The 25,116-nt window shown below is 33.5% G+C and overlaps 5 protein-coding genes and 1 pseudogene across 7 annotated transcripts; 3 read left to right on the top strand and 3 right to left on the bottom strand.

Moving 5' to 3' along the window:
* Window positions 1–369: 369 nt before the first annotated feature.
* On the top strand, window positions 370–3,442 carry LOC18014587 (WRKY transcription factor 42). The gene is made up of 6 exons (XM_006396631.2): window positions 370–860; window positions 1,037–1,135; window positions 1,710–1,859; window positions 1,957–2,325; window positions 2,429–2,545; window positions 2,653–3,442. Exons 1-6 carry the CDS (start codon window positions 642–644, stop codon window positions 3,235–3,237), a joined length of 1,539 nt encoding a protein of 512 aa, XP_006396694.1. The 5' UTR covers window positions 370–641; the 3' UTR covers window positions 3,238–3,442.
* Window positions 3,443–5,993: 2,551 nt separating this feature from the next.
* On the top strand, window positions 5,994–9,497 carry LOC18014611 (aspartic proteinase A3). Of its 2 annotated transcripts, none has more exons than XM_006396629.2 (13): window positions 5,994–6,077; window positions 6,797–7,164; window positions 7,258–7,318; window positions 7,469–7,563; window positions 7,660–7,772; window positions 7,875–8,083; window positions 8,158–8,222; window positions 8,318–8,431; window positions 8,520–8,584; window positions 8,666–8,813; window positions 8,892–9,011; window positions 9,109–9,197; window positions 9,275–9,359. In XM_006396629.2, exons 2-13 carry the CDS (start codon window positions 6,805–6,807, stop codon window positions 9,357–9,359), a joined length of 1,524 nt encoding a protein of 507 aa, XP_006396692.1. In that variant the 5' UTR covers window positions 5,994–6,077; window positions 6,797–6,804. The 2 variants fall into 2 exon arrangements, with proteins under 2 accessions (XP_006396692.1, XP_006396693.1); XM_006396630.2 differs by having other exon boundaries at window positions 6,025–6,077; window positions 6,787–7,164; window positions 9,275–9,497.
* LOC18014610 (peroxisomal membrane protein PMP22) lies at window positions 9,384–11,263 on the bottom strand. The gene is made up of 7 exons (XM_006396628.2): window positions 11,126–11,263; window positions 10,664–10,762; window positions 10,440–10,541; window positions 10,274–10,349; window positions 10,103–10,173; window positions 9,904–9,989; window positions 9,384–9,649 (listed from the first exon to the last, which is right to left on the bottom strand). Exons 1-7 carry the CDS (start codon window positions 11,198–11,200, stop codon window positions 9,589–9,591), a joined length of 570 nt encoding a protein of 189 aa, XP_006396691.1. The 5' UTR covers window positions 11,201–11,263; the 3' UTR covers window positions 9,384–9,588.
* A 440-nt stretch (window positions 11,264–11,703) lies between these two features.
* On the top strand, window positions 11,704–12,953 carry LOC18014609 (probable F-box protein At4g22030). Its single transcript, XM_006396627.2, has one exon. The coding sequence runs from the start codon at window positions 11,736–11,738 to the stop codon at window positions 12,951–12,953; it is 1,218 nt and encodes a 405-aa protein (XP_006396690.1). The 5' UTR covers window positions 11,704–11,735.
* Window positions 12,954–13,539: 586 nt separating this feature from the next.
* Window positions 13,540–14,979, bottom strand: LOC18014687 (annotated as a pseudogene).
* Window positions 14,980–17,752: 2,773 nt separating this feature from the next.
* LOC18014686 (cysteine-rich receptor-like protein kinase 36) lies at window positions 17,753–22,609 on the bottom strand. 2 transcript variants are annotated; one of them, XM_024154045.1, is made up of 8 exons: window positions 22,433–22,609; window positions 19,640–20,825; window positions 19,427–19,552; window positions 19,220–19,341; window positions 18,927–19,137; window positions 18,590–18,827; window positions 18,292–18,430; window positions 17,753–18,204 (listed from the first exon to the last, which is right to left on the bottom strand). In XM_024154045.1, exons 2-8 carry the CDS (start codon window positions 20,445–20,447, stop codon window positions 17,881–17,883), a joined length of 1,968 nt encoding a protein of 655 aa, XP_024009813.1. In that variant the 5' UTR covers window positions 20,448–20,825; window positions 22,433–22,609; the 3' UTR covers window positions 17,753–17,880. The 2 variants fall into 2 exon arrangements, with proteins under 2 accessions (XP_024009813.1, XP_006396688.1); XM_006396625.2 differs by lacking the exon at window positions 22,433–22,609 and having other exon boundaries at window positions 19,640–20,447; window positions 20,606–21,409.
* Between the last annotated feature and the right edge of the window lie 2,507 nt (window positions 22,610–25,116).

Genomic DNA, 25,116 nt, shown 5'->3' with positions numbered 1-25,116 from the left:
CAAAATGGTTGGGTCGCATGAAATGAGGGTTTGATATATTTGTTATTACTTATTTGATGTGGGTCAATGGCTAGATGTTAGACAAATGACGTCAACAATGACGCAAAATTTACCAAAACAAATCTCCACAAATATCCTTCCACGAGAATCCAAATTAAAACACATTATAGGTCAATACAAAAATATTGTCTTTAAATAATAATATTGATTATTAAACAAGACGAAAAAGTTAATACTATATTAGTCGAAAAAATTGACAATATCTGAGTCCACATCAATACCCTTTTTATAGCCGAAGCATCTGGTTCGGTAAGAAGGTCTCTCTCTCTTTCTCTATCCTCGTCTCTAACCACATACTCGACAAAGTATCTCTCTTCTAAGATATCTTCTTCTTACCATCCCTATATATGGAGGATTAGATATCGTACAGTACAATCACACACACACACACACACTCACAGAGTACGGATTAGATACGTACCTTTTTTGTCCTTCAAGTAACAAACCATATCCTCTCTTGTACGTTCACTAGGGTTTCGGAATTTGGATAACAAACATAAGATCACCCGTACTTATTCTTGAAACTAAAACAAAATCTTAAGTTTATCTATCAAGAACTTAAGATATCTATATTTAGAGACATGTTTCGTTTTCCGGTGAGTCTTGGAGGTCCGCATGACATTACAAAGCAGCCACAGCCGTCGGATGAGCATCATCGGGCGGTGATGGATGAGGTTGACTTTTTTAAGTCGGAGAAGAGAGATGAGCAGAATATTATCACCGACGAGACTCATAGGGTTCATGTCAAAAGGGAGAATTCACGTGTTGATGATGATGATGATCGTTCAACGGGTATCAATGTAAGTAGTTTAATTTTAATTAATCTTATTTGTTTTTTCTTACCATCGCATAATTTATTTTTCCAGGATTCAGTAATGTAATTTAAACAATATAGATGAAAACTATGTTCCTCCAATTGTTAGCAAAAAAAAGAGAAGATTTGTTGCTTAAAATTTATGTATTTATTGCAAATTAGACTGGACTTAATCTTCTCACTGCGAATACGGGAAGCGACGGGTCAATGGTGGATGATGGATTGTCTGTGGATATGGAAGAGAAACGTACAAAGTGTGAGGTACACTTATTATATTGGTGGCTAATTTTTTTTTCTAATTAAAAAAAAAGTAATGAAAATCGGAAACCAAAATTATGTAAACTCAATTAGACTACTAAAACAAAAAAATTTCTTCTTTTGGTTCCAATTACTGAAATTAAATGCAAATTTTCCATCTGAAAACATCAAAACGTCTATATTTCAAGAATCAATACAAGCAAATAAAATGTCAAAATCATGAAAATGGTATATATATTTATCTTAAATCTTCACGAGACTAATTTTATTCTTATTTTTTGACAGTTCATTTTCACTTTCCTCGTATTTAATCTGTGAAATCGACTATTTCTCACTTCTTTTATTAATCTCCAGATCACTTTTTATACTAAAAGTTATGGTACTATATTGTTTAATGTTTTATATATATATATATATATATATATTTTTTTTTTTTTAAAAAAAAAAAAAAACTTTCTTCTTTTATTTCCTTCTTTTGCCTTCCCAAATGGGATGACATTTTGAACAACTGACCAAATGTTTTCTATATTTATTTGCTTATTTAACTAGTCTGATCGCTGTGTTTAATAAAATGAAGAATGCACAACTTCGAGAGGAGCTAAAGAAGGCGGCTGAAGAGACACAAAGACTAAAGGAAATGCTAAGTCAAACAACCAACAACTTCAACTCCTTGCAGATGCAACTTGTTGCTGTCATGAGGCAACAAGAAGATCATAACCATCACCTGGTAATTAACATTTTCATCTATCTCAATCTTTGATTTAACCAACATTTTGTAGGTAACAAATATTTTTTTTTTTTAAACTCTTGTTTTCATCGATCAGGCTACGACCGAGAGCAAAGACAAGGCCAATAAACGACATGAAGGGCCTGAAATGGTTCCAAGACAGTTCATCGATTTGGGACTGCCTTCTGCTGATGTATCGTCCGAGGAGAGGACGACGGTTAGGTCAGGATCTCCGCTTCTGGAGAATTCTAGCTCACGTCAGCGCGGAAAGAGAATACTTGAGAGAGAAGAAAGCCCAGAGACAGAATCTAACGGCTGGGGAAACCCTAACAAAGTTTCCAAACACAACGCGTCCTCCAGCAATTGCAACGGCAATGTCAATGGCAATGTTGTTGATCAGTCGGCTGCTGAAGCCACCATGCGTAAAGCCCGTGTATCGGTCCGTGCTCGATGCGAAGCTCCCATGGTAACAATAGTCTTACTTCCCAAGCTACTCTAGTGTTTAAAGATTAATGATCTATTCAAATTTGTAGGAGGTTAATATTAACTTCAGTGAGATTGTTTTACAGCTAAACGATGGATGTCAATGGAGAAAATACGGACAGAAAATGGCAAAAGGAAACCCTTGCCCTCGAGCTTATTATCGCTGCACAATGGCCGTTGGAAGATGTCCCGTTCGCAAGCAAGTACGTTCTTTAACCTGCTTTCAAAACATCTAATCTTTTTTTAGGGTTTAACCAAATGTACAAATATATACGTATTTCTTGTAACTAAGTATATAATGACTCAACAGGTTCAACGTTGCGCAGAGGACAGATCCATTCTCATAACAACCTACGAAGGAAACCATAACCATCCATTACCTCCTGCGGCTATGAGCATGGCTTCAACCACAACCGCAGCAGCAAGCATGCTCCTCTCAGGCTCCACAATGTCGAGCCAAGAACGTTTAATGAACCCAACAAATCTCTTGGCTCGAACCATGTTGCCTTGTTCCTCAAGCATGGCCACCATCTCAGCCTCTGCACCATTCCCAACCATTACATTAGACCTCACAGAATCAGCATCGAACGTTAACAATCCCACTAGTAACAATCCGTTGATGAACCAATCGGTTTTGCCTCACATGATGGGCCAGGCTTTGTATTATAGCCAACAACAACAGTCCAAGTTCTCGGGTTTACAGCTACCGTCTCAGTCGCTGAACGCTGGCGAGAGCGTTAGTGCCGCTACTGCTGCTATCGCCGCCAATCCAAACTTTGCAGCGGCTCTAGCCGCAGCTATCACGTCTATTATTAACGGTTCGAATGGTCACCAGAGTGGGAACAGTAACAGCAGTAATAATAATGTTACGACGAGCAATGTTGACAGGCAATAACGTTTTGTTATATGTTTTAGGGCTTCTTTTTAATCGGTCGATTTTGTTTTGCTTTTTCTTCTTTTTACATTTTGGATCGTAGTTACGTACGGCTTTATAGTTTTTTTTTATTATTATTATTTCCCGAACAACAAGAGTCTTGAGAGCAATTTTTTTCTCGTTGCTGTATGGTCTACAATATTGTTCAGGAATATAAACTGCCTTTTTCAAGGTAATTAATTTCTTATAAAGTCAAGTGGATTTTTGTAGCAGTTCTGTAAAAATTGATCAGGTTATATATATATATATATATATATATATATATATATATAAAACATCCAAAAATAGAGGAGTTGCATATAATTTAGTGATTTGTGCTAACACTATCAATTGTCATAGTATTATTATTCAAATTTTATTTTGACGGTCATTATCCTGATTTCTTAGAAAGTAAAAAAAATGAGCCTAAGCCTAAATTGAATCCAAATCAAATGGCACGATGGTAGCTTTAAGAGCATCAGCAACGATGATACTTAGCCCATTTTGCATCGATGCTTAGCTAAAAAAAAATGAAAAAAGTAATTAAAATGAAGAAGCATGCTTATTTGAGACCCATAAACATCGATGCTTATTGAATTTAATAATATTTAATAGCTAAGCATCCCAAAATCAAATGCTCTAAGTAATTTGATTCGAATCTTTTTGCTTGTTCTCCTCTAAGGCTCAATAAAAACCCTTCGTGTTTTTGCTGAGATATATTTGCAATCACACAATTTGATATTAATAGCATTCTGACGACAAAAATGAAAAAGAAAAAGAAATAGCATTCCAATTTTATAGCTCTTTTGGTTTGAAATGCAATTGAGAAATTGCAATTATCTAATAATAACGTATTCAGTTTTATTATAAAGTAAGACATACATTTTTTAATAACATTCGTAGCCAGTATCAGACATCCTATATGAGCTTTATATGCTTACACTAATTTTACTAGAATTTGTTACAATCGCTTTTATTTCGCTAATAAATTATAAGGCAATGGACTTTTTATAGATGGTTCAAAGCGTGGGAATTACATTGTACACTACAGGGGTCAGAGTGAAAACTACGGAAACATATAGGGGTTAAGTGGGCAAATATGAAAAAGTGAAGCTTTAACGAAACGTTGTTTGCGTTTATAGGTCCCACACAGTGTCAACAACGTGAGGGCGTTTGCTTGTGACACAAATCAAAGCAACCTTATATTTTCCATTTGCAGCAAACACCAATCAAACAATCCATCTATTATTTATCTGTTTATTTATTTATTTATTTTTGCAAATATTAAAACTCTGTTTTTACCATCTAACATTTTTCTCTATGAAAATTCCAGAGGTTAATGTACATATAAAATCTTTTGAAGAATTTCTTCTATAATGTGTTTATATGGAGTACGTAAATAGAAATGTCGAATCTGTAGTATTATTAGGGCGAAGAAGTTAATTTAAAGAGTCGTTACTGGAACAAAAGGTATTGCTAAGCTGGACTCACGCATGGGTTCATCAACGTGAAGCTTACCTAATGCGAGACAAACATACATCAGCGACAGCGAATATTGCAAGCATCAATTACCCATTCTTTTTGTTGTCAGCTCATTAATCACCCATTCATATGTATATTTGATAACTCACCCATTCGTAATTCCAAATAAGAAATAAATAAATATTTTATTCACAACAGCATTTTTTTTTCAACAACATGTTTTTTTTCTTCCTTTTTAACGAATTAAAATCCGGAGATCGAGTGACACATCATCAACACTAATATATTATATAAATAGAAAAACATCAACACCAACATAAACTACTATGCTGTATACTCTCGTAGTCATATTTTTCTATTTATACATCATATTAAAAAAATGATTTTCTTATATTAGTTTTTTTTTTACAAATTTGATTTTTTTTTTCAATTTTTTTTTGGTATTAAATTTGATATGTTTATATTATAGAATTAAAATAGGAAAACCATTTATGACATAAGACAATTTTTTCCCTTTTTATATATAATTTCCTTTTGAAATTCATTTTAAATTTTTATTTTTACCGTTATTTCACTTATCTTTCTATTTTTATTTACTTTTAATTAATTATTACCCACACAATATTTTAGCTTTAAAGAAAATATTCATATTTGTAGAAATAATTAAGATATAGAGAATCTAATTGAGTAAAAGATATTAAATACAACAAGATTCTTCCTCTCTTTTTTTTGGTTAAAGGGTTTTCAGTTAAAGGTTTTTGTAAGTTCTTCCTTACACACTTAGAATATAATTGAATGATCTTGATGATCAGGAAAACACTGCATATAAATATTTTAACCTTCGACTAAAAAAGAAAATATATTAACCTAAAAGATATAATTAATAAGTCATAACTATCTAGTCTCACCATCAAAACTATCCACGAGTTTGTGCAAAAATGTTATTTGACTTTAAAATAGTATACTAGAAATATATTACAGCGGTGAAGAGTGATGCAAATGAACACAAGCACTTTTTCCATCTAAAAAAAAAGAAATAACTGTTTTAGTTGCTAATCTGTCCGGGCCTACGCAAACAAGGTTACATAAACGTGACGCTTGCTTATGAATTTAATACACAATTAAAATAATTAATACCTAAAAAAAATTTCCATTTGCAAGCAACACGTAATAATTAATTGAGACGAAATTTTTTGTCTCTATAATTTCTTCAAGTGTCTCTTTTAAGTTATTTACGTATAAATATAAATCCCTGCAACATTCTTCTTCGTCTCGTTTAACTTGGATTTTTCTTTTTTTTTTCCTAGTTCAAGAATCTCTGCTGTACAGACATTTTCTTGGTGAGTGTTCTTTTACTCCTCCAAATTTCCCCCCTCAAGTCATTCAATTTCTGTCTGTGAATAGTAAAAGCTCACTTTCTGATTTTTTTCTTTGGGGCTTTCCTTTGATTCTTCACTTTTAGAATTGTTTGAATGGAACTAATTTGATGTTTGTTTAATTCTGGTGTGGGATTCATGTCGGACTTAGTCTTAACCTTTTTTATTTTTACAGTTGAGGGATTACTTAATCAACAATATTAAACTTTGGCTTGTTCTAAGTCTTCACTATAGTTTTGAGAAAAGAAGTAATATATAAGACTAGTTCAAAATTTGGTAAATCAGAAATTCAGTGTAAACTTTTATTGATTGGTGTAGTAAAGTTCATGCTGGAGTTATGAACAAAAGCAGTTTCAGTGTATTAACTTCTTCTTCACTTTTTTTTTTGATCAGTGTGTATTAACCTTTTTTAATGTTTATACCTTAATTTTGTATACTTTAAAAAGTCCAAGGATTTGTGGATTCACGGATCTTGAATCTTGGATCTTTTATTTAAAGAATCGCTTTAGAAGATGATTTAAGGTTATCTGAATAGGACTCCTAAATATCTGATTTGTAAGAAGTAATGCATATAAGAATGTTTCAATTCCCAAAATCTCTAATTTAACTGTTGCATATTAGAACAGTAACAACTAAGTTTTTATGTGGCTGCTCATTGATGTGAAATTGTTAGTTGATGACAGGTAAAAAAATGGGAACTCGGTTCCACTCCTTGCTCTTGTTCTTGCTTTCATGTTTAATCCTTATATCCGCCGCCTCGCATGAGAAACAAGGTGACGGGACGCTTAGAATTGCATTGAAGAAGAGTAAGCTAGACCGGGCCAATAGGCTAGCTTCTGAGCTTTTCTTGAAAAACCGAGGAGCGTCTTGGTCTTTCAAAGATTATCTTCGCCTGAGCGATGGAAATTCGGATATTGTTCCCCTGAAAAACTATTTGGATGCTCAATACTATGGTGACATTACCATTGGTACTCCACCTCAGAAGTTCACTGCCATCTTTGATACAGGAAGCTCAAATCTCTGGATACCATCTAGTCAATGTTACTTATCGGTAAGCATCAGTGGTTAATTTGTTCTTTGGAATGCAAACTAAATGTGGACAAAACATATTATCTCTGGTTAACGTTTTTTCTTTTCTTTTCAGGTTGCTTGCTATTTTCATACGAAGTACAAGGCTAGCCAGTCATCAACATACAAAAAGAACGGTTTGTTCTCTATATATATTCATCTTGTTGTTTGATTCTTGAGCTTTGGTACTTTGATAACCCTTCAAGAAATGGTTAACTTTTTAGCCTCTCCGGTCTCCTGATATGTTTCCATATAGTTTTTGACACTAAAAGCTATTGATATAACAGGAAAACCTGCGTCGATCCGCTATGGAACAGGTGCTATTTCGGGTTACTTTAGCAATGATGATGTTAAAGTTGGTGATCTTGTTATCAAGGATCAGGTAATTAAACCCGGTTCAGCCACTTTCATATTTCAGTTTCTTGAGAGTTCTACTTTTTGCCATATCTTATACTGCTATGTCTATATATCACCACAGGAATTCATAGAGGCTACTAGTGAGCCTGGTATTACATTCTTGGTGGCAAAGTTTGATGGTATCCTTGGGTTGGGTTTCAAAGAGATTGCTGTAGGAAATTCAACTCCGGTTTGGTATGAAAACACTTGCATCATTTGATCCTTCATCTGATAAAAAAACTTTGTTGTTGTACCATCTGAATTCTGAGTGATTAATTTATATAATGTGATATATAGGTATAATATGGTAGACAAGGGTCTGGTTAAGGAACCGATTTTTTCGTTCTGGCTTAACCGTAACCCGCAAGATCCAGCAGGTGGTGAGATTGTTTTTGGAGGACTCGACCCTAAGCATTTCATTGGAGAGCATACTTATGTTCCAGTAACACATAAAGGTTACTGGCAATTCGACATGGGTGATCTCAACATTGCTGGCAAACCAACCGGTAAGTATAAGCTTTTGTCAGAAATGGATGAGTCTTTAGATATAATTTGACACTTGCATATCCATTTTGTTCAGGATACTGTGCTCAAGGTTGTTCTGCCATTGCTGATTCCGGAACTTCTCTGCTCACCGGTCCATCGGTTAGAGACAAATTTTGCTGAAAGACTTGGTCAATTGTTCACTATTTAGCACTTGAAACATGCTGAATGTTTTGTTTTGGTTTTTGTATATCTAGACTGTCATCACAATGATCAATCACGCCATTGGAGCAGTAGGAGTCGCAAGCCAGGAGTGCAAAGCCGTAGTAGGTCAATACGGAAAAACCATGTTGAATTCCCTTCTATCTCAGGTTGAAGTTACTTCTCATACCAAAACATACACACTTATCTATTTATAAACAATACAATCTTTTGATTCTGCATCATTTGACTTAACAGACGGATCCAAGGAAGGTATGCTCGCAGATAGGGCTCTGCGGTTATGATGGCGCACACAGTGTGAGGTTAGTAGTCCAGGAAAAATAAGGAAATCTCTGGTCATCATTAGACAAGCAAACTTTATACTAATTCATGTTTGCATGTAGTATGGGGATTAGGTCAGTCATAGAAAATGGAACATCGGATCTTCTAAACGAAGCCATGTGCAACGCCTGTGAAATGGCAGCCGTGTGGATGCAGAGCGAATTGACTCAGAACCAAACACAAGAACGCATACTCTCTTATGCTGCTGAGGTAAGTTTTGAGAGATTCTTGAAGCCCTTGTTATGGACATAAACATGTTAAAACTCTAATCTCTTTATAATCTTTTAGCTCTGTGACCATATACCAAACCCAAATCAACAATCAGCAGTGAACTGTGAAAAGGTTTCGTCGATGCCTATAGTCACATTCACAATTGGTGGCAAAAGCTTTGATCTCTCCCCTCAAGATGTAACTACCCTCATCACTATCTCCTAAAAGTTCAGCTTACCAATATCATCACAAGGAGTTTAAGTTAAAGTCTTTTCCAATTTTTTTTGTGGGTCAGTATATATTCAAGATTGGGGATGGAGTTCAAGCTCAGTGCACCAGTGGTTTCACCGCCATGGATATCCCTCCACCCCGTGGACCTCTCTGGTAACTCTCATCTCAAAAAGCTAAACTACTAACCACAAAAACTCAAATGGGTTTACTGAAATTTTTGTAAAATGCAGGATCTTGGGTGATATCTTCATGGGACCATACCACACTGTGTTTGATTACGGGAAAGCAAGAGTTGGATTCGCCAAAGCTGCTTAAAAAAATGATCTCATCTTTAATACCCTTTTTTATATGATGTTTGTGAATGTGTTTTAGATAAAATCTTAAATGGTTGTAATAATTTAAAAACATTGCTATCCTAGAATGGTATCATCATAATACAGATTTTTATTTGGTTGCAGCTCTTTAATTTATTTAACTTACAGAGTACTAAGATTATAACGAGTCTCAATGATTGAGTTCTCTCTCGATCGATGTGTCTCCCTAATCACTTAGCCTTCGCTAAAGCCAGTGTCATTGACCTCGCTCGCAGGGTCAGGAAAATTCCCCTGAAAAAAACAAAAGAAGAAGAAGAATGTTCAGAATACGAAGAAGTTTAAAATAGAGTAACAACAACAAGAATGGAAACATTGATAGAGAAAATTCTTTACGTTTTCAGGAAAGAAGAAAACATTCTAAAACCAAGTTAACTATCACTTTCATGCATTCAGATCCAGATAATACTTTGTGATGTATAGACAATCGAGATATTTGAATTTTCAGCTTTGATCATGGTTTGGTTGGTTTCGTATTATTGTCTTACCAAAAGAATGCGACGAGGCTGTGCAAGATGACCCGGAAATGCAGTGGCACATACTTGAAGTTTATCCATCCCACGATCGGGAAAAACTGTTCACAATACATTGAATCAAATGAGCAGACATAAAACCTGTAAAGGCACTTGTGAATCAAACTATTTCTAACAAAAGACATGAACTAAATTGATGATATCTATCACTTACCGTCCATGCTGTAAGCTGGACAGTCGGGTAAGTTTTCTTGATCCTGTCTCTAACAAGATTCCAGGGAGTTCCTGTTTCATTCAACATTGCAGAACTGTTATCAAAACTCTTAATACCTTTCACGACATTTCGTGGGTTTACAAATAGAGTGAGAAGATAAAAGGAACTTACTTTCGATGACTACTCCATAGTATATCATGAAAAGTAAATGGTTCAATGGTGACAGTGTCAGCTGTTCCACGACTACCTACCAAACGTTTTACATTTCAAACAGATCAACTTATAAACATCGATTGATCTTTAATATACAAATCATCGAAAGGTATTGGAAAGTTACCTTCTTAGCAACAGTCTTTGTGTCCTTTTTCCCTTGGAAAAACTTATCTAGAGTTGTATGAAAGAAATGCCCCGCCGGTGCAATAAAACCACCAGCAAATATCTGTTGGAGAAAGGCGAATAGAACTCAATGGTATGCAGTTTTTTCAAGAAACCCCTCTTGAGGTTATCATTGGCATTAAAGATTGAGGTTCCTAGAGAAAAGAAAGATTCAAACTTTTTTACCACTTTGAGAAGAACCCTTCTCAGCTGAATCTTCTGTATGCCAGAGAGTTTCTGTGAAACAACATCACCAACACCGGACATTACTCCAGCAGTAATTGCCTGCAATTCGCACACATTTTGACACCAAACTCATTTCAGTGAGAGACAAAAAAAATCCAGGAATCCTAAAATCATTTCCCAGAAATTTTTCTATTCATTAAAAAAATAAAGTCAACGAGCTACTTTCACAAGGAGATTCGCTGAGTTAATCAGATCATCAATCTGGGTTTGGTTAAAAAAACACAACCTTTCAACAGAAAACACCATTTTCGTCTCTCAATCGATGAAACAAAACCCTAATTTCAAAAGAAACGAACCTACCACCAAACTACAACTCAACGATCAATGACTTCCCCAGAGAAAAATTATTCATCTTTAAATCCCAAAGAAGCAGAAGATTAAAAGAAAAAAGAAAGATTAAACCTTTGTTCTTAACGGATGTTGCTGAAGTTGTGACAAGTACCGTTGCAGAGCCGTCTTCTTCGGTGGCGATCCCATTTCTCAGATTCTTCTTCTCTTTTTGATTTTCTCACTAGTGTCTGTGTCTCTCTGATCGCTTTTGGTCGTTGTACCACATTTCCTACAAACAAAACCGAACCGGTTCGATCCAACAAATAAAATAAAATTAAAACCGATTTGGTTGAGTTCGGTTTAAGAGGGTTAAAGACTCGTTCTACGAGGATGGCGGGTAAAATTGGGAGGCTTTCGGTTTAGACCAAAACCGCCACAAGAGAAACAATCAAAGCCTGAGAATTATTGGTCTTTGGTCAAAATTCAATTCTTATTCTCTCTTTGGTCAATTCAATTCCTTTAATTTTCTATTCTTGTTCTATGCTTTTCTGCCTATCATCAAAAACCCATAAATACAGCTAGCAGCATTTCTCTTCATTCATCATCTTCATCTACTTCATCAAACACAATCACAAAACTTCATAGAGAGGTTAAGAAACCAACGTAACCAAACCAATAAAGAACCGATTTAAACCGAGTCAAAGGAGAAATCAAATTACTATTTCTTTTCTTGTATACATCAATGGCTTCGTTGCAGGCTTCAAGATTAGTTCTTTCGTCTTCTTCTTCTTGCTCTAGACCTAAAGCCGGAGTCTCCATTCCGAAGTTGCCGAAATTTAACGTCTCAGTTCCGAAAATACCGATAAAGAAACAGACTTTATCGGTTAAAGAACCGAGCTTTGAATTAGATGGGTTCATAGAAAGTCTACCTCTTTCGCTGAAACAGAGGAGAGACTCTGATTCTATCCAAAGGGCACGCCTCAATGTGGTTCTTGAAGAAGTTATGGATAGGATTGAGATGCACAAGAACATCGGAGATCAACGCAACAATTGGAACTCTCTATTGCTCAATTCCGTCAACATGATCACTCTCACCGCCGCTTTAATGGCCGGAATAGCTTCGGTTAACGGTCACGGTGGAGATTCTGTAACGGCCGTGAAGATAGCTTCAACGGTTTTGCTAACTTCTGCCACAGGTATCGCTGCCTTGATGAGCAAGATTCAACCGTCGCAGCTCGCTGAAGAACAGAGGAACGCGACGAGGCTGTTCAAGAAGCTGAGAATCGAAATCGAGAAGTTTCTAAGAGAAAACGAGGAAATCAACCAAGAAGATGTGAAGGAAGCGATACAGAGAGTGTTGTCTCTAGACAAAGCTTACCCTCTCCCTCTAATCGGAACAATGCTGGAGAAATTTCCGGAAGAGTTTAAACCAGCGACTTGGTGGCCTGAAAACAAACAGAGAAACCCTAAATCCGGTCTTACAAACGGGTGGAGTCAAGAGCTGGAGATGGAGATGAGAGAAGTGGGTCGTGTGGTTAAGAGCAGAGACGCAGAAGAGTATGAGAAATTAGGTAACGTGGCATTGAAGTTAAACCGGTTCTTAGCCATCTCTGGACCAGTTTTAACCGGAGTTTCTGCAGTGAGTTCTGTTTTTATCGGTCAAGATTCCGGTTTAGCTGGGATTGTGGCGATGACTTGTGCGTCTTTGGCTGCGATTGTGAACACTTTAGAGCATGGTGGTCAAGTGGGAATGGTGTTCGAGATGTACAGAAACTCTGCTGGATTCTTCTCTTTGTTAGAAGAAACGATGAATTCGACAGAGAAGAGAGAGAACGGACAAGTGTTTGAGACAAGGGTTGCGTTGAAGCTAGGGAGAAGCTTGTCCGAGCTGAGAGATCTCGCGAAGAAATCGAAACTCTCTCAGGTTAAGGCCAATGAATTCGCAAGCAAGCTTTTCTAGGTTTTATATATAGAGATAAATTCCATTGATTTGTATAGATAAATTCATTCATTCTTTGATTTATTTGTCACAACTACTAGGGATTAAGATGATTTATGATATAATTAAGATGACATCACAGGCATAATATGACATCACAAGCATAAGATGACCATGCAAACATGAACGTGTACCACCACCAGGAAAATAGAAGCATATTCTAACATGAACTAGTAGAGAAACACATTTATGTCAAAGTAGAGTAAAATGTAGTTAATCAAAAATCTAATTTATTTAATATATCTTGGATTCAAATAATCAACGAAAATAGTTATAAAATAATAGCTTGACTAATGGCACATATGATCAAAGATATGGATTAGTCATTCATATCGATCATTTTCAATGCTCAGATTCCTCAGATATCTGACTTGAGTGGTAAAGAGTAGTTGGGATGATGTCGAAACCCTGGACATAGATTCTAACTCTCTCATCATCTTCTCTTTATCTTTAAGCTTGCAGGCTGGTTCCACGGAAATTCCAGCTCTCTTTAAACACTTAGCGTTGGCAAATATGTATCTTATGGCTTCTTTTTCCTCCCTTCTTCCTATATATCCTTCCCACTCAAAGATTTCAAGATGGGTTGATAAACATCCGGGAACAGAACCCGGTTCGTTCCATGAAAGTGAGAAATCCTCCGCAAGTCTAATGAATTTCTGTGTAGCAACAACAAAAGGGTACAATAAACACACTGCTTTTATCTAATCCATCGATCAAACTGTCATGAGAGAAACTACAAACCTGGTCGATGTAAAGATTCTTCAGATTAGGAGAATTCTGAAGGAACCCCATTAGTGATTCCAACCAGTCTAACTCATACAAAAGACCAATCGTACACTCCATAAGATGAGAGAAGTTAAAAGTGTTACACCATGTAACCTATAATGAACGCAACAACACATAAGTAGACGCTAGAAATATAATCATAACGAATAACAAGAAAAAGAGTGAGGTTGAAAGAGCACTACATACATACCGTTGCAACGCTCAAGCCTAGTTCGAGATACATGACTGAGGAAAGAGATCTCTTAAACTTTTCATCAATCAAGGTAACAAAAACCGTAGAACATTGCTTTCTCAAGACGGAGCTTGTTCTCAAAAACGCAAGAATCTCTCGAAAAATCCTTCCAGTAGATCATCTTTAAAGCCGGGCAATCTATAACCAAAGATCCTTTAATACCTTCGTGGTGTACTCCTAATTTCTTATTCTCATATATTAAGATCTCCAAAGATGGGACTTTTATATGGAACTTTGTAACGTTGTCATGGTGATATCGTTTCACGGTCAAATATGCTAGAACAACTCCATAAAAGCCTAACAAGAGAATCTTCATCTTTATACACCACAGAGATAAGGTTCAGAGTTTTGAGGGATGGGAGGCAAGCCGAGGAAGGAACATCAACGAGAATCTTGTCGCAAAGAGATAGCAAGACAAGCGTATCACATGTGTAAAGGCTCTTACACACGCTAGCAGGCCCCGCAGACCACATGAGCTTGATCCCTAGCTGGCGCACTTTACGATCAACCGCAGTCGCAATCCACCTTTCCACATAAACATCAAGATCAACCGGACATGGACATTGAGGACCGATTCCTATCACCAATGTTTCCAACACAGGTGCCTTGTGTAGTTGTAATGACTCATCGATATACCGCCATATAGGTTGTTTTTGTTGATCACTTTTGACAAATAAACCGCCAATGTGAGTATATTTGTCCAGATACGTGAGATTTGGCAACATCGTCCATATATACCGCCATCGTTTTGACAAAATCATAGTCGCCATTGCATGTTTCGTTGGGACAAACGACAATATATGCACGAGCAAATCATCAGGCAACGCACTAATCTTGTCTTCACCTTCAATTTTCAGACAACTTTTGGCTCTTTTCTTCAAAAATCGTTGCGACGTTTGTTGTAAATAGTATTGATATCGCATATGCAACTTGCATTGAGCTGAAAATTAACAAAAGCCGTCCGAGCATCTTTTGATCTTTACTACCTGAAACTAAACCAACGTTATGTTAATATTTTTCTATTCTATTGTTTAATTTTCTAAATATAAATGGAAAATTATATCATAATTATTTAAAAAATTATTCTTACGATAATTTTAAATCTTTACAAAAATCAAGATAAATTTAAATTTTCTATTTTTATTTTATTTAGTAACTTGATTAGGATTATGTTATAAATAAGTAATTTATCTATATACTTATTTCACCGTCTTTCGCTTACGTGTCAACTCCAGAATCAGTTTCGGCTGCAAAAAGATCGTTTAACCCTATTTTTCAGTTACATATTATTTTTTAATTGGTTCTTATCTGATGACGTGTAAAAAAACTTAAAACAAACCGGTCTAAATTATTATGGTTTAATGTTTAATTTTATTGTCAAATCAAACTGTTTTTAAAATTTTAGAAAACCAAAATTTTAAAAATAATCTAACAAAAAAAAATCGTTAAAAAAAAATCATCTCTAACTAATGGAATGTAGCTTATTTTTATAGTGATTTTCTTAGGTGTTGGTTCCACAGCGAGTTTCAGAATGTTTTGTTTACGTGTCATCTCCAGAATGAGTTTCAGGTGTAAAAACCCCTTTTAACCTTATTTTTAATTACATGTAAATTTTTTATTGGTTGTTATCTGATGATGTGTTAAAATAACTTAAAACAAACCGCTCTAAATTATTGTGGTTTAATGCTTCATTCCATTGTCAATCAAACCGTTTCTAAAATTTTATAAAACCAAAATTTAGTAAAAATCTTACAAAAAAAAATCAATAAATAGTCGAATGGAATGACGGTATTTGTGATGCATGTCTAGATTAAGGTTTTTGACTTCAAATATTTTAGTATAAATATATAGTACTTTCTTCTAATTCTCTCACACATTTTTAAATTGTTTAACCTCTACTTTTTATTCGAATAAGTTCGTACAGTAGTTAAAAAACTATGTCTAAAATACATAAAACAATGATCAAAATCGAATAATTTCGTACGGTATTTCAAAAAATTATGTCTAAAATACATAGATCAGTACGCAAAAGATCTCAAAACTATTTAAACTAAATTAGTTGGATACTATATGTTTTTATCTATTATCTTCCACACTGTTTTCACAATCATGTCTTCAAACTTTTAAAATGCAAGAAAATCTAACAAACAAAAATCTAACAAACAAATATACTCAACAAGAGAGAATAAAAAACAAATGAATCCAAACTACTATTAGATTTTCAAACAATCAAATAAAAAAATAAATCAGGCAGTGAAAAGTTCACTAATTTATTTTTAAACATAAAATAATTGTAAAACATGTCCGATTTTTATGCTTCCTATTTATTTGCTTTACTAATTAACAAAGTCTAAAGTATCTCCGAAACCAATCTCCCTCAGGAATTGGGATTTTGGATGCTACTTCCTTTTCTGCGGCAATTTCAGATGCTACTTCTTAACGACATCGTTCAGTACACAAGTTTATCAAAGACCGGTTAAAAAAAATTACCCTTGGGAGAAAACGTTAGGGTTGGGTTTTCTCGTTTCTGGCTTACAATCATGCTGGTCTATATAGAAACCCTGACCAGCTAATGTTCCAGGCTATTAACCGGGTCATTGTGAAATGTGAATGATTAGCAGATGTGTGCAGAATTTTAAGCAAATAACAGATAAATTTGAATTTTTTAACGGTTTTACTCTCTTCGAGATTAACAATTTCATACGGCGCATATTATTCGGATCTAAGCTGAGGGAACTTAATGTTAAAAGTTTTAAGCTAAAGGTTTATACTAGTATAAAAGTCTAAGAGGTTTAAAGTGTTTCTAGTTGCAACTTTCAAAGTTTTTTATGGAATTTTTCGGCTATCAATGCAGAGTTCCGAGTTTTGAAGTTTTCTACAGGATGTGGCCGCTTCACGGCGCCATGGATGTGACTGCTGCTTCATGGTTAGGCAAACCAACAACACTCCAACAACACTCTTGTTTTTATATTTCGTGCACCATTTAATATACAAGCATGAAAATTACGTTGGAAATTCATTCTTTCTTTGATTTATTTGTACCAGCTAATTCATTTTACTTGTAATTACAAAGATATTTACCTTTTGATAGAAACTTCAACGAGAATTTTGAGCATAAGTTAAGCTGAAGGAGGTGAGATAATCCAAAGCAAGGACTGCTCTAAAAGAGCTTAATGAGATGGATAACAGAAATAAAAAAATGATATAGCTCATGAAGAGATTTATTGTTCAAGAACATAAGGAAAAAGGAATGTTAATTCAGGAACACTAAGAGCTAAACGATTTGAGAGCATTATCATAATTCATAAGATATCAGATATGAAATACTTGAGTTGCTTTGCGGCACTTTCAAATGTTACAATCAAAAGTCTCATGAATATTTATACTAATAATCTATTGGTTAGGAACCCTAACACAAGGATTAGACTTGGTGCATTACAATCGGCTTGTTGTATCAGTGATGGTTTAATAATTTTAACGAATTGAATCATCAAACTGCTGAACTAAAATAACAGAATTGGAATCTAATATAAACCGATTGGTACTAAAATTTTCACACAAAAAAAACTAACCCAAATACAGTACGTGTAATCCAATTTTTTTTTTTTTGGTCAAAGTGTAATCCAATTTTTAAATACATTATTTTCTATTAAGATATACATAAGATAACTATAATTGATATATTAAATGAATTAAAAATAATTATTTACTAAATTAAAAACAAAATCGAACTGATCTGAAATAAAACTAAACCGAATTCTGTCAATATCCACCTCAAACAGTTCACAAGAACTTTCTTCCATCTCACGCTATCCAAAACTAAAGTTTCTTTACTGAATGCATATGAGGTTAAGCTGTCTCCTATAATATTTACCGAGGATACAAGACAGTGATAGAAACCTCGTCCACTGAAAACGCAGAACCTTTGTCTTTAGACTTATTCGAGGATCTAGTTGCAAGTTTCACCGAGAGAGGGACAGTGACGAAAGCAGCTTCTGTAGGTTTAGGTATTGTCAAACTACCGTCTCTTGCAAGCCAAACTAAGACAGAGTTCATAGTTGGTCTCTTTGCTGCATTTTCTTGAACACACAACAAACCAATCTGAATCAACTTTATGATCTCATTTATTGGATGTTCACTTAAGTAAGGATCGATTATACTCTCAGGCTGTCCTTCAACCCATCTCTTCCATGCCTGAATAAAAAGAATTTTTGTTTTTATACTTTTGTTTACAAAAATTGAGAGGATAAACAAAAATCAAAATATTATCAAGAAGCTTACAAAAGCTGGAAGTCCTTCTGCTTCAAAGTTCTTGTTTCTTTCACCACATATCATCTCCAAAAGCATAACGCCGAAGCTGTAAACATCAGATTTAGCTGAGAATTGCCCATGTCTCACATACTCCGGAGCCATATATCCGCTGCAAGAACCAAAAGCACATTAATGGTAATGCTGATCAAAGCATTTTTAATAGCAAAAAAGAATAGCATCCATGTCTAAAACAGAGCAGCCAAGTCTAAAAATTGAGCATTTCCAAGTCTAGAACAGAGCATTTATGTCTGAAACAGAGCATACTTACTAGGTTCCAACTACTCTGCTTGTCTCTCCTCGAGTCTCATCCATATTAAACAACCTCGCCATCCCAAAGTCTGCAACTTTAGGGTTCATCTCAGCATCTAAGAGAATATTACTCGCCTTCAAGTCTCTATGAATAATCCTCAGTTGCGAATCTTCGTGTAGATAAAGAAGTCCTCTTGCAACTCCTTCTATGATTCTGTACCTCAAATCCCACGTAAGAACCCAACGTTTGTCTTCATCTACAGATTTTCGCAAAGAACGTTTTTGTCTCTAGTCTGAATCTGATAATAGTATTATAACGGAATATAGATTATATCGGTTCTTTTACGAAGGCTTACCGAAGATAAAGTGATCAAGACTTGAATTAGGGACATGCTCGTAAACAAGAATCTCTTCATCTCCTTCATTACAGAATCCAAGAAGCTTAACTAGATTCCTATGCTGGAGTCTTGTCAAGAGTAAGACCTCATTCTTAAACTCCAAATCTCCTTGTCCTGAACCTCCAGCTAATCTCTTTACAGCTATCTCTTGTCCGCTTGGTAAAATCCCCTGAAACCGGTATAAGATCATTGACCGGCCCACATCAAGATTTTGATAAGATATTTACAAGTTTTTATTTTTAAGTGGTTACCTTATAGACAGATCCAAATCCACCTTGTCCAAGTTTATTTTCCGGTGAGAACTCATCTGTTGCGATTAAGATCATGCCAAGATCAAATCTTAACATAGATTGACCATCAGAATCAGAATTTTCTGCACATATATGAAATCTTTTCACTTCAAAACAAACTCAAAAACTTTTCAAACGGTTACTCAAAAACCCTAAAACTTCACTCACTGTTGAGTCTAGCATAAATCCTCCTCCGCATCTGGCGATAAGCAAGTACGAAAGCAACAAACACGAAAATATTAATGACCGTAGGAAGGACAATAACCACAACGCTCCACGGTTGAAAATTTCTTCCTGAAAACTCCCCCAAAAAGTCAATCAAGATTTATGGAAATGAAGTCGATTAAACACTTCAGCAAAACATATTATCAATTTTAGCACCTTTCTTGATATGAGCATCTACAGGAGGAGGTCGAGGAGGCGCAGAAACTCTCATTAGATTATCGAATGCTCCTACAAAAGGGTATAAATCCCACCGGAAATAGCAACTAGGACGCGCAATCGTGCTTCCGGTTCTTCCCCAGTATTGTTCTAGATTATACCTAACATTCTCTCTCAGACAATATTTACAGTCACTAGAAGATAAATCAGGTGTGCATTGCATCAACATATAAATATCTTGAAAATCGGTAAACTCGGCACTTGAGACTCCATAGTACTTCAATGCTGAAGACTCATCAGCCGTGGATGCAACCTCGATTGTTCGATCAGCCATCGCACTAAACTCTTCGGTGAAACGGGTCAGATTCGAAGAGGGAAGACTCGTGTGAGGAGTATTCTCGAGTGGATCAAGCTTTAGTTTGCCAAATGTAGGGAGATTTGAGTACCGTACTAGACAAGAAACGTTTGCATCTTCTTCGGAATCCCAGTGATATGCTTCTGTTTTGCCTTGGCACTGTATCAAAAGATTCCTGCTTGTTCTTTCCACGCAACGACGACAATCTTGAACCAAGTAGTCTTTACGACAAAGGGCAAGAGCATAAACTCCACCTAGCGAAGCGTTATAAAAACCGCGTTGTGCGATAACGTTTGAGGCAAGAGAAGGCAAGAGAGTGTCGAGGCTTTCGCCATAAGTTGTGTTTTGAGAGAATGTTTCGTCGCCGCACAGGAGCTTAGTGTTAACGCCATTGATGGTTAAGAGAAGGAACAGAAGAAAACAAGGGAAGTGAAAGAGAACAGAATTTTCCATCTATAAATTCCAAAAATTGGACATCTAGTTATTAAAAACATTTAGTTTGGCTTTATATAAGGAAGAGTTGATTTGTAAAAGTTCTTTGAAAATCAAACAAGAATAGAGAAGATAATAGACTTTTCTACTGTCATATCGTTTTCACCAGTGAGAAATACCTTTTTAGAAACCCTGACTTTTATTAGTGACGTGAGGTGAAAGGAAGAGACTTTTCTCTATCACAACTTAAACCACACGTCGAAACACGTCATCGCACTTCACTGGTACCTCTATGTGACTTCAACATTAGATAAACCGACGTCGTTTCCAATTTTAAACACCATTGAAGACGACAAATGAATATGAATGGAGTCAAGGCCTACGTGATTCATCATTCATCTATAGAGTCAAATAATCACAAGACCATGGAAGTCAAATCAAAAGAAAAAACCATGAGATGGTTTCGTCGAAACTGATTAAAATTTTCATACATATAGCAATTACGTGTAAGATTGGAAGTCTACGGTGCTACCAAATCAGACAAATTGAAAAATAAATGGTAATGGAAACATAGATCTAATTAAAAGGTCTGTAAAGAACTTTAGTTATCATTAAGATTTTTTTGAGAAAAATGAAAACTAATGTAAGCTGAATTGTTTGGTATTTAGTCCGTAAGTGCATGCAATGTCTGCACAAGACTCAAACATTGGAAACAACGACATCGTCTCATATAAATAACTAAATGAACCGTCGTTAATCAAATGAATGCATTTGATTTTCATTAGTAATAACTTATATGTAAACTACATAAATAATTAAATAAACCATCGTCCGTTGTAAGTCAGTGAACGCATTTGATTTTCATTAGTAATAAATTATTTAATCCGTCAAATTAAACTTGATTTTCAACCAATTTTTCTTTGTTTTCTTCTCCAAATTCGATGATTCTTCGCTCTTCCCTCTTTATTTTTCTTAGTTTTCCAAAACAAAACCTCTCTTCTCTCTTCTCTTTATTTATTTTCTATCTTTATCTTAGATTTGCGTTAATAAACCTGATTCAATTTTAATTTAAGTTTCATTATATCTAAACTTTATCGATATAGTGAATGCTTCAAACATTCACTCACAAAAGAGACAATATGTAGAAGATGAAATTAGATGCATGTTTTTGACTATCCAATTTGCTGCAAACCACTCACCATTCCTATCTTTTAGATACTTTTTGTTGTTTTTTAAATATTGCATATTGTTGATACTTAGAGTAATTCGTTTTGTTGGATTAAATTGTGGATTGATAAGATGATGAATGAAATTAACCATGATCATGTAATTAGTAGTCATTTGTGTTACAAAAACTTGAGATCTTCATAGATGTTAAGGATTCAGTGTTAAAATTGTGGCTGGGTAATTGGATCTTAAAGATAGTTTAGAGCTACTAAAATTTACAGAGAAATTTTTTCATATTCTTTTTCTTGTAATTTAAAAGCTGCATATTGAGAAATTTTTATAAATTTTTATTTGTATTTATTCTCATGTAATTACTTTCACTTTCCACCATCCATTTTCATCATGTTCCTCCTTTACAATGGCTAATTGCATATAAAAATGATTATTTTATACCTGTAAGAAAAGACAATTTCATTATGTTTTGTATCAACCAATTCAAAATCGTCTTTTCCCACATATATAACATAACCATTTTTTATGTGCAATTAGCCATTAGCCATCGTAAATAAGGAACATGACAAAAACGGATAATCGAATGTAATTACTCGAGATAACACAAATAAAATCTTACAAAAATCTCTCAACTTGCAGCTTTCAAATTACAAAGAATAAACACAAATGAAATCTTAAAAAAATTTCTCAACTTGTAGCTTTCAAATTAAAAGAAGAAAAATATAAAAAATTTCAATCATCATCTTATCAATACACAGTTTAATCCAACAAAGCAAATTACTTGAAGAATAACCAATATACAGTATTCAAAAAATATTAAAATTTACCTGATATGAACAGCGAGTGGCTCGCAGTAAATTAGACGGTCAAGAACATCAAGATCAGCTATGGCGCACATCTATTTTCATCCTCTACATGTTGTTTCTACTGAGAGTGAATGTTTGAAGCACCCACCATATCAATAAAACTTAGATTTTAATAGAACTTAAATTGGAATTGAATCAGGTTTATTAACGTAAATCTAAGATGAAGATGGAAAATAAATAGAAAGAAGAGAGAAGAGGGATTTTTGTTTTGGAAAACTAAGAAGAAATGAAGAAAGAAGAGCTGAAGAGTCGTCAAATTTTGAAGAAGAAAACAAGAAAAAACTGATTGAAAATCAAGTTTAATTTGACGGATGAAATAACTAATTACTATTGAAAGTCAAATGCGTTCACGATTTATTAAATTATTCATTTAATTTTCATTTAATTTATTACTAATGAAAATCAAATGAATTCATTTGATTAACGACTGTTCACTTAGTTATTTTGTAACGTGTTGGATCAGGTAAAAGAAAACTGGAGTTTATGTACTCTCCATGGACCACACGACCAAGAAATCAATAAAACCAGAAGACTATTAGGGGTTTCAAAATGATTTTAAAATATTTCATATAGAAACTGCACGGAAATTACTGGTCTAAAAGAAAAAGAAAAAAAATGTTAGACAGAAGAATTGAACTGGATTAATTTTTGGTAATAAAATTATACAATGTTGAAAAGCTGATTTCAGTAAATTAACTACATTTCTAAGTTATATTTTCAATACATCTATTCTATTAAAACAGAAGCACTTTTTAGTGCTTCCTTCCAAACACTCCTAAAGTAAATATATATATTTTTTAAAAATTAATATCTTAATTTATTACAATATTATTTAAAAAAATATATTTTCTTTTATATAGAAATTTAATTTCGAAATATATAATAATTTAGATAACTAAAGATTTTTTTAAATATAGGTTATATTTAATTTAAAATTTAAATATTTTTAACTAATTTAATTCTGAAAAATAAATATTAACTAAAACTACTTTAGACTTTCTTAAATATATATCAGATTTAATTTAACATTTAAATTTAAATAATATTTTTAGAATAACAAATGATTAACGAATACTTTAATATATTTTTTAAGTCATATTTAATCAGACTAAAATTTTATATATTGAAAACTGATAAATATTAGTATTATATGGTATTTTGATGAGGTGGGTTATGTTGGTTTTTGTTTTATATTTGTGATCTTATACAGGTTAAGTTATCAAAATATGCAAGATATTAAGATAAAAATTATTTCAAAATTATATATATATATATTATACATATATATATATTATATTATATATAATAGTAATATGAACGAACGGGTTATAATTATTTTTATAACCAAAATATTTTTCTGATTAATAGAATAACTGAGTTAGAATTATGTTTTTATGATCATGGTCATAATAATACTAGAAAAAAATTTTAAAAAATTATATCTAAACACAAAAATAAATTTTTGTCACTTATTAGAAAAATTATATCTATAAAGAAAACATATATTACATTATAAATTTTGATTTTAAAAAATTTATGTGGGAATGCATAGGATAAAATCTAGTTTATGCTATTAAAAGAGATACACATTTGAACTCTGCAGAAAATATTTTTATCATTGCATTTAAACACTCCAACTTAAAAAAAAAATTGTTTGAAAACTGTTTTACTGTTAATCCAATATGTTTTAAGAAATAGAGATATATAAATTAAATTAATTATGTATTAAAAGAAATACATAATGAAACTCTGCATACAATATTTCAATCATTGCATACAAACACTCATACTTTAAAAAAAATCTGTTTGGAAACTGTTCTATTGTTAATCCAGTTTGTTTTAAAATTTATAAATATATATAAAATAAATTAATTCCAAATTTAGGATATTATATAAATTTAAGTATAATATCGTTTTAACATTTCAACAAAAGAATACCTATTTTGTAAATATATTTTTTTTTGTTGATTCCATAAATTAATAATTATAACAAATTCATTCTTATTAAAAAACCATTTCAATGTAATATGTTGTTTATGAATATCGTGTTCATTATTGGAAAAATATTAAACATATAATTTTTACTATGATACCACTTTTAAAATACCATTAAGGAATTATTTTTAAAAAATATCATTTATATAATCTCTTGTAGAATTTTTAACTTTTATAAATTAGTTTACGAACGTGGAATCTTTCTTTACCCAATGGTTGATCAATGATATTATAATATTTCAATACTAAGAGATTTGGGGTTTGCATCCTAAAAAGTATGATTTATTATTATTTATTCAGATTAATGAAGATAAATTTATAAAAAAAATTCAACATATTGCATGTAGAACTGATGGGCGTGGATGTTCATAATTTTTCATAAAATAATAAATTAATATTAAAAAATTGATTTACAAATATTTATAAATTTCTCTATTTTATAACCATCATATGAAATCTAAAAAATATGCTACCTCAAGGTTTTAAGTTCAACACGTACGTATCTCGTTTACTTGGTACGGTTCAACCAAGAAATCAGAATCCAGCAGTTTGATTTTTTTAACGTTGGATACAAAAGAAATCCAAACACTTTTTTTTTGAACATTCATCAATCAAGGGGGAAGACTACGTTGACTATTTGTAGTCTGGCA

This window comes from Eutrema salsugineum, unplaced genomic scaffold (genome assembly GCF_000478725.1).
Source record: "Eutrema salsugineum unplaced genomic scaffold, Eutsalg1_0 scaffold_3, whole genome shotgun sequence".
Lineage (NCBI taxonomy): Eukaryota > Viridiplantae > Streptophyta > Magnoliopsida > Brassicales > Brassicaceae > Eutrema > Eutrema salsugineum.
The sequence above is the reverse complement of the archived record's forward strand: the minus strand, read 5'-3'. Positions and strand labels throughout refer to the sequence as shown.

Coding starts and splice junctions, on each gene's coding strand:
- LOC18014611 (XM_006396630.2), top strand. CDS start 6,790: ATGACAGGTAAAAAAATGGGAACTCGGTTCCACTCCTTGCTCTTGTTC. Junction 9,012..9,108: donor TTGATCTCTCCCCTCAAGAT/GTAACTACCCTC, acceptor TTTGTGGGTCAG/TATATATTCAAGATTGGGGA. Junction 9,198..9,274: donor CCACCCCGTGGACCTCTCTG/GTAACTCTCATC, acceptor TGTAAAATGCAG/GATCTTGGGTGATATCTTCA.
- LOC18014686 (XM_024154045.1), bottom strand. CDS start 20,447: ATGGAAAATTCTGTTCTCTTTCACTTCCCTTGTTTTCTTCTGTTCCTT. Junction 18,828..18,926: donor TCTTGATCACTTTATCTTCG/GTAAGCCTTCGT, acceptor GAAAATCTGTAG/ATGAAGACAAACGTTGGGTT. Junction 18,431..18,589: donor AGCAGAGTAGTTGGAACCTA/GTAAGTATGCTC, acceptor TGGTTCTTGCAG/CGGATATATGGCTCCGGAGT.
- LOC18014609 (XM_006396627.2), top strand. CDS start 11,736: ATGGCTTCGTTGCAGGCTTCAAGATTAGTTCTTTCGTCTTCTTCTTCT.
- LOC18014587 (XM_006396631.2), top strand. CDS start 642: ATGTTTCGTTTTCCGGTGAGTCTTGGAGGTCCGCATGACATTACAAAG. Junction 861..1,036: donor ATCGTTCAACGGGTATCAAT/GTAAGTAGTTTA, acceptor ATTGCAAATTAG/ACTGGACTTAATCTTCTCAC. Junction 2,326..2,428: donor CTCGATGCGAAGCTCCCATG/GTAACAATAGTC, acceptor ATTGTTTTACAG/CTAAACGATGGATGTCAATG.
- LOC18014610 (XM_006396628.2), bottom strand. CDS start 11,200: ATGGGATCGCCACCGAAGAAGACGGCTCTGCAACGGTACTTGTCACAA. Junction 10,763..11,125: donor AACATCCGTTAAGAACAAAG/GTTTAATCTTTC, acceptor TGCGAATTGCAG/GCAATTACTGCTGGAGTAAT. Junction 10,174..10,273: donor CTATGGAGTAGTCATCGAAA/GTAAGTTCCTTT, acceptor TGAATGAAACAG/GAACTCCCTGGAATCTTGTT.